This window comes from Oryzias melastigma, linkage group LG17 (assembly GCF_002922805.2).
Source record: "Oryzias melastigma strain HK-1 linkage group LG17, ASM292280v2, whole genome shotgun sequence".
Lineage (NCBI taxonomy): Eukaryota > Metazoa > Chordata > Actinopteri > Beloniformes > Adrianichthyidae > Oryzias > Oryzias melastigma.
The window spans coordinates 11729496-11736778 of NC_050528.1; the positions used below are offsets into that span (position 1 = coordinate 11729496).

Consider the following 7283-nt stretch of genomic DNA (forward strand, 5'->3'; position numbering starts at 1 on the left):
AAATGAAAACAAAATGTGCTTTTTTATTTTTATTTTGCAGGTTTCGTTACATTGTCCTGAAGCAAAAGTTTCTTGAGGCTCTATGTGTGAACAATGCCATGTCTGCAGAAGATGAGCCTCAGCATGTAAGCATTTTCATGTGGACTTATGCATTTTTTGAGAGAGTTGTTAGACAAAGAAAAATAATAATAATGATGCTCGTGTGGTTTTAAAGTCCCGCTCCAACTATGTTGTTTTTCTACTGTAAAACCGTTCCCAGTTGTTCTTTAATTATGACTATACAGTTGAATATTGTTGGAACCTATAAAATAAGGCTGTTCTAGAACTCAGAACATGATTAGTTCCTGTCAATATCTGTAAATAGTGTAAGAGGGTAACAAAACAGGGATGTGGAGACTGACTCCACCCACAGCTGAAATTTGAAAATGCAGTCAGAGGGGTGTGGCTGGGAACAGGACTGTTATTAGGTGTGTCTGAGATCACCCAGCGCCTCGCCTGCTTCGTTGGGGAGACCAAGCTGCTGCAGGCAGGGGCGGGGAAAAGCGCCTGAGATGAAGGCGGATGACGAGGCTGTACGAGAACAAGGAGTTGGGGGTTGTCCTTAACATTCGGTTGAATTTTAATATGCCTCTCCTCCTTAGTATGATCTGTGCTGTTATGTCTTTTATATTATTTTTAACATCTGTCAGAGTAAAAAAAAGATATAAAATAGCCACTAAATGAATTTCATGTGCACTGTCCCAAATAAACAAATAAAATAGAAATTAAAGTTAATTTTAAAGGCAGCAGTAACACACATGACAACAGATTATTTGAAATCTTGTTTATTTTTTCATCATTGATTCACTGCCTACCAGAACCAGTTACAAAATACGCAGATTTCCTTCATTTAGCGCCAGTTACTCCTGATCAGAGTCATGTCGAACTACAAGAACTGACAGGACACCGTTTCCCACAATGCATTGATTTGTAGTCCTCAAGGGGGCTTGCAGCCAGCGCAGTACCTATTTTCTGGCTGCGCTGGCTTAGGAAGGCGCCTCGAACCCGCCCTTTTCCCGCGATACTTCGTGACGGCGCACATTATGACGTCGGTAACAGAAACTAACCAGCATACACCGCACTGCAGGAGATCCGCGCAGCGCTGCGTCTGCCTTGGTCATCTCAAACACGCTTAATATTTTTTAACCTGCAGATCATGGCGTGGGAATTCTGAAACTAAAATGGTTTGACCAATCCTGAAACTAATCTGTAATACCTCAATTCAACCTGTAGGGGGCAGAACACAGACAGTTTTTTGACTACATTTTCAAAAATTTAACAATTTTATTTTAATTTATTAAAATTGTGGCAATGGCCAACAGATAGCAGTTTTAAAGCCCCATTTATAGAGGTCAACAGCCAAAAACACTTTAGGGTTTGGTTAACCTTTTCTTAACCTTTGGTGGCAAAGTTGCAGCACTTCACATTTGAGTAAACAGAGATTTAAGTTCACTTTGTAACAAGCCACCTAGTGGTTTCTTTGTGAACTGCAGACTGATTTTGTTTGCTAACGTGTATCAGTTTGGAAGTCAAAGTGGTACAGTTCTCAAGTTAGTACATTTATATGGGTATTTAAGTAATATTTTATTTTAAAACAATTGTAAGCCGCTTTAAGGAGTATTTGGCGTCTTATTGGGCAGAATTGTTTGTTTTTATTTAGTTAGCTGACTTTATAAAAGTTACCTCTATTTTGAAAAGAGTCTGGGTTTAAATCAAAACGCATAAAGAAAGTGCTTTCAAAATAAATTCCAGTTTATTTGTCTTTACGTTTCCATGCAAAACCTAATTGGTGTAGCTTGTATAAATGCATATTAACCATAAATGGCTGGATGCAGAAACACAGTTTCACCTTAAGACATGCCATGAAATTGTGCCCAATTTAACCTATGACTTCAGAGTTTATTTAGTTAAGATAATAACTTTGTTGACTTTATTTTAAAGGCCAAAGTTTGTTAAAGGAATATACTTTATTTATTCTTAACCTTTTCAACACTTTTTCGAGTAAAATGTCATGTTTTCATAGCTGGAGTTTACCATGCAAGAAGCAGTCAAGTGCCTCCATTCTCTCGAGGAGTTCTGCCCCTCTAAGGAAGACTACAGCAAACTGTGTCTGCTCCTCACACTGCCTCGCCTCACAAACCACGCAGAGTTCAAGGCAAGACTTTTGTTGACTCACTGTAATGTAGGAAAAACAGTTGGTTCTTTGTGTCTTTTTAAGAACACTACTATTGAGTCTTTTTTTGTTTAAATCTTTCTCCAGACTTTTTTTCAATTATTTGATTTCCCCCTCAGGACTGGAACCCCAGCACAGCCAGAGTTCAGTGTTTTGAGGAGGCGTGCACCATGGTGGCAGAGTTCATTCCGGCTGACAGGAAGCTGAGCGAGGCCGGGTTTAAGGCCAGCAGAGACCGACTCTTCCAGCTGCTTCTGAAAGGAGTTCTGTACGAGTGCTGTGTGGAGTTCTGTCAGGTCTGGATTGGGATTAAAACGTTGCTTGATGAGGTAAACTCTCCACTAACTGCCATATTGATGTTTGTGTGCAGAGCAAGGCGACGGGGGAGGAGATTACAGAGAGTGAGGTGCTGCTGGGAGTCGACATGCTGTGTGGGAACGGTTGCGATGACCTGGACCTGTCCCTGCTCTCCTGGATGCAGAACCTCGCCGACACCGTTTTCTCCTGCGCATTCGAACAAAAGCAGCTAAACATTCACGTGGACCGCCTGGTCAAACCTGCTAAGACTGGCTACGCTGACCTCCTCACTCCGCTTATCAGCAAACTCTCGCCATACACCACCTCCCCTCTCCGCCGCCCTCAGTCTGCTGACACCTACATGTCGCGCTCCTTAAACCCGGCGCTCGATGGACTCTCTTATGGGCTGTCCGGTCAAGATAAGAGAGCAAGTGGTGGAGAGACAGCTCCAGGAAAAGGAATCTCTCCCATGTCTCACTCGTTTGCTAATTTCCATTATCCCGGAGCAGCGGGGCAGAGCCTGAGCAGGAGCCTCATGATGGAGAGCGCCGACTGCCATCGCATCTTTGAGGAATCCCCTGAAACGTAGGACTCTGGAGTCCGTTCATCATCTCATTGCTATTATTTGATGGCTGAATGTGATGGTTTCCCTGCAGGTCCAGAACAGACACACCTGTGGATAAGATGATGGGCTCAGATGGATCTCAGAACGCGCGTCCTGCTTCCGCTCCAGGCGAGGACGCCCCGTTAGCTGGCTGCACCGACAGCAATGAGGTAAACGTGCCTCCAACGCAGATCACCCATCAGGGGAAGGCAGTATGGCTAGCCAAAAGGGTCAAAAATCGCTAGGAAAAGCGAGTGTGGCAGTGACTCACCTGCACATGTACTACAGATAACTATAATTATTTGAAATATTTAAATGTTCCCGCACTTAGTTGCAATACTACAATTGATACTGAAAAAAATGAAAGTTGAATTTGAACTTTTTGATTTAAGATTTAATTTGGACATTGGGGTGGGGGAAAGGGAAAAATTACAAATTTAGGATTCTTTTCTTTCAGTTTTTGTAGATTTGGTCTCAATATTATCAGAAACTACATTGTTTTACATTTTTGATCATGTTCAAACATATGTGAGTGTATATTTATGCTTTGAAGTACGTTATATATGTTTTCTCAAATACATGTTCAAAAGCTTTTTAAAAAAGTATTTTTAGGCTTTTATATTCTTGTTTTTTTTTGTTTTACTTTTTACTGATCCGAAAAATTATCCGAATTGTGACATGATCCGAAAAGTTTTATCCGGTACACCCCTAAATTTAAAATAGATCAAAATGTTTTTGAAGTGGGATATTGTATTGATATTGTATATTCACTTCCTTTCCAATGACTTCAATAATGATTGTGAATATTGATGATGGTTGCTGCTGATCAATAGATTCCTTTAATCTTAAGTACATATGCGCTCATCCTTTAATACTTATTAGCACCCGCATGTTATTGTGATCACAGTTTGTGATCGTAGTTTCTACTTTTAGCTTCTTTTTTGTTTCGCTCTGGCTCCCCTTGTTGCCGTGGATACGCCCCATTAAACCAGAATCAGACTTTTTTCCTCCCTCACTTCTCAGCGCCGGTATCTGTCCTCTCCCAAACGTCCAGTAGAGCTGTTCCCATCAGATTATGAGGCAGGAAACCAAGGATAGATGGGGGTGGTGGTGACCTATCCTCAGGCTCGCCTTCCTTCCTCCCCAAATACCTGAACTGACGAGTGTGAGGAGGACAAGAGTTCACATGACCACAATGCAGCTTTTGAAATGTTCAATTTCCTCAGTTTGTCTCACGTTCCTGATACTGAAAGATGCCGCTCTTTTTCCTCCTAAGCTCCGTGACTCGACAGAGAAGTACGAGGAGTATTACCGCCAGCGTCTCCGCGTCCAGCAGCACCTGGAGCAGAAGCAGCAGCAGCGACAAATGTACCAGCAGATGTTGCTGGAGGGAGGCGTCCAGCAGGACCCCCCGCCCGCCGACATGCAGCACAGCCTCACAGAGAAGTTCCTCAACAGGTACACGCCCAGCAGGAGACGCTCGGAACACCCCAGCTCACCAGTGGCATATGGCGAGCCGAAAATGTTCCCAATCACAATACTTGAGGGGGGAAAGCCCGGCAGGAATTTAGCATGCTAATTACTGCAGAGCTTTACGTCCAACAATGGAGGAGCAGCTGTCAGGAAACATAAAGTTGACACGTTAAGACCCTAAAATGATGGGTCCCATGAGGCTTTCCCCCCAGCCTGCACTGGACCATCTGCTTCAGCATCTATATTTCACTTTTAAGCAAGTCGGTTGTTTACTTTTCATTGCGAGATGCATTTTGCTGCTACAAAAATGACAGAAGTGTTTTTTTTTTTCTTTAAACTGGACAGAAGGGTTTTGATTTGCAGCTCTTCCCTCAACATCTTCCTGTTCTCTGAATTATTCACAAGGGCTGCACCCCATAATGATGTAGTCCTTTCTCTGCTTTTGTTCTTCTATCTTTTGGGAGTTTAACGAGATTACCCCGCCCACAGCCTGAAAGAAAAGACTGACTCATTGTTGGTCGTATGTGTGTGTGAACTGCCGTGAAGGTCGATCCAGAAGCTGGAGGAGCTCAACGTGGGGATGGAGAACATTGGCGAGGAGGTGAAGTCTCTGGCCCAGCAGTGCAACGGCAACGGGAACACCCCCACCTCCGAGGACAACAATAACCCTCCATCTGTGACTCCAGAGCAGGGGCGCCCCCGAGGGGGAGGGGTGCTCAGCAGCACCCCGCAGCGCACCGTCGGAGGCCGGGTAATCCCGCCCCCAAATGAGTCCCCCGTAGTTTCTCAGAGGTGGGTGTGGTTTATGTTTATTTATTTTTTTGTTAAATTTAAAGATATCCAGTTTGTTAAGTGACCACCCCCCAATGTGTTCCTGTGTGACAGTGGGCAGAAACCTAAAGCCGAAAAGCAAGGTGACTCCCCTGGTTCTTTGTCCCGGAGTAAAGAGGTACGGATACAAAAACAGAAATAGAAGAAGACCACGCTGAAACCAAAACCATGTCTTTAATTATTTATTCCTTTGTGCCTCGGGACAGTTTTTGTGCCTCACACTCTTGTCTGTAATCTATTTTAATCTTCAGCATTTCGGTTATAATCAGTAGAATTTGGCCTCATGAGGACAAGTTTGGTTTTATTTTAATGACACCTTTGAGCTACTTTTACCCCCTTTTATCGCACGTATAATTTCACTTATTGCGAGTTGTTTGACTTTTCTCAGAGAGACATTAACATTTTCAATCGTTTATATTGTTTAAACTCCAAGTTCAAACCTTTGTCGAAAGATGAGTCCAGTATTATAGAATGAAACCAAAGACATTGCTCACAATTGAATATTAATGTAAATGTGACAAGCTGAATGTACAGAAGAGTATGATTGACAAAGTCAACAGCCAATCGGAATGCACAAAGTGCTCTGTAAGTAAAAAAAAAAAAAAAATCAGTGAGATGGACCACAATATATTGAGGAACGACTGTACTCACCATTCATGATTCGAACTGGTTGATGAATGTTTTTTTTTATATATCTTTGTGCCTTCAGGGTGAAAAACCCAAAGACCTGTTTGTGCCGGTGCACTCTTTGGAGGACACTCAGGCTGTCCGAGCTGTGGCGTTTCACCCGTCTGGAGCTCTGTACGCTGTGGGTTCCAACTCCAAAACCCTGCGTGTGTGCGCTTATCCAGACTCCCTCGACACAAGGTAACACGGCTCCAAAGTGACTTTGGAAACTCTTTTACATAGAAACATATCCTCCTTTGACTTAGTTCTTCACATAACTGAGCGTGTTTTTAAAGGATGGTGGAAAATGTGAACTATTTGTAAATAAGTTCCTGAGTGATGAAGATGGTTCTTTAAGGCCGTGACTTATCTTCTACCATTCCTCCTTAATCATTTGAGTATCAATTTTGGATTCCTTAGTTCTGCTTGTTACTCTAGCATCACTTTTACTGGAGCCTTTTGTTGCTGTCTACAAGTAGCTTGGGTTTACCAGCTGACATATTAATAAATTATTATTAATATAGCTTTATGGCTGGATAGCTACAATATTTTTTGCTATTTTTGTTGCGCCAGTAAAGTAAAACTAACGGAAGAGCGTGTAAACGGAGTGCTTTCAGTTCTGGGTGACGGGAAGGGGGGCGGGTTTAAATCGTGTCAGAACTCCCAGTTATAACTTAGAGGCAAACTTCTGATGAACTACTGCTGTTCTGCAGAATCTATTGACTGTATATGAGAACTGGACTGAGGGCGGCCACAAACGATTATGTTTAATAGTCGACTAATTACTGATTATTTTTTCCGATTAGTCGACTAATCGGGTCATGCCCAAACTGCATGTAAAACGCACATCTTAACCATCATTAGCTTTAAACTAACTAAAAATAAAGACAATTAAGACAATAGTTCATTAAACTAATGAATCATGCAGCTTTTTTCCTTAATTAGTTGATTTTAAAACGAGATTAAATCAAACGAGGTGATATGAAGGTATTGTTATGGTACCAGAGCCATTCTATAACTTCCTGTGACATCACTACTGACCTGGATTAGCACTGCTGCGCATGTGTCAAAGACGATGGCAGACATTAGGAAGCACGCACCGTATTTTTGAGATAAAATAATAATAATAACTAGATTTGCAATTCCTGAAGAAATTGCGTCTGATTGCTGAAAGCAATAGCGCTTTGAAGCATTTTACAG

At 42.3% G+C, this 7283-nt stretch overlaps 1 protein-coding gene across 2 annotated transcripts in view; it reads left to right on the top strand.

The window, feature by feature from the left end:
- Positions 1-7283, top strand: part of wdr47a (WD repeat domain 47a) — a 12493-nt gene that overhangs the window by 1944 nt on the left and 3266 nt on the right. For both annotated transcript variants that reach the window (XM_024273966.2, XM_024273967.2), the window contains exons 4-12: positions 41-125; positions 2063-2194; positions 2332-2508; positions 2583-3094; positions 3166-3283; positions 4390-4571; positions 5133-5378; positions 5472-5535; positions 6127-6284. In XM_024273966.2, the coding sequence (XP_024129734.1) occupies positions 41-125; positions 2063-2194; positions 2332-2508; positions 2583-3094; positions 3166-3283; positions 4390-4571; positions 5133-5378; positions 5472-5535; positions 6127-6284 (1674 nt within the window). The remainder of the gene's footprint in view (positions 1-40; positions 126-2062; positions 2195-2331; positions 2509-2582; positions 3095-3165; positions 3284-4389; positions 4572-5132; positions 5379-5471; positions 5536-6126; positions 6285-7283) is intronic.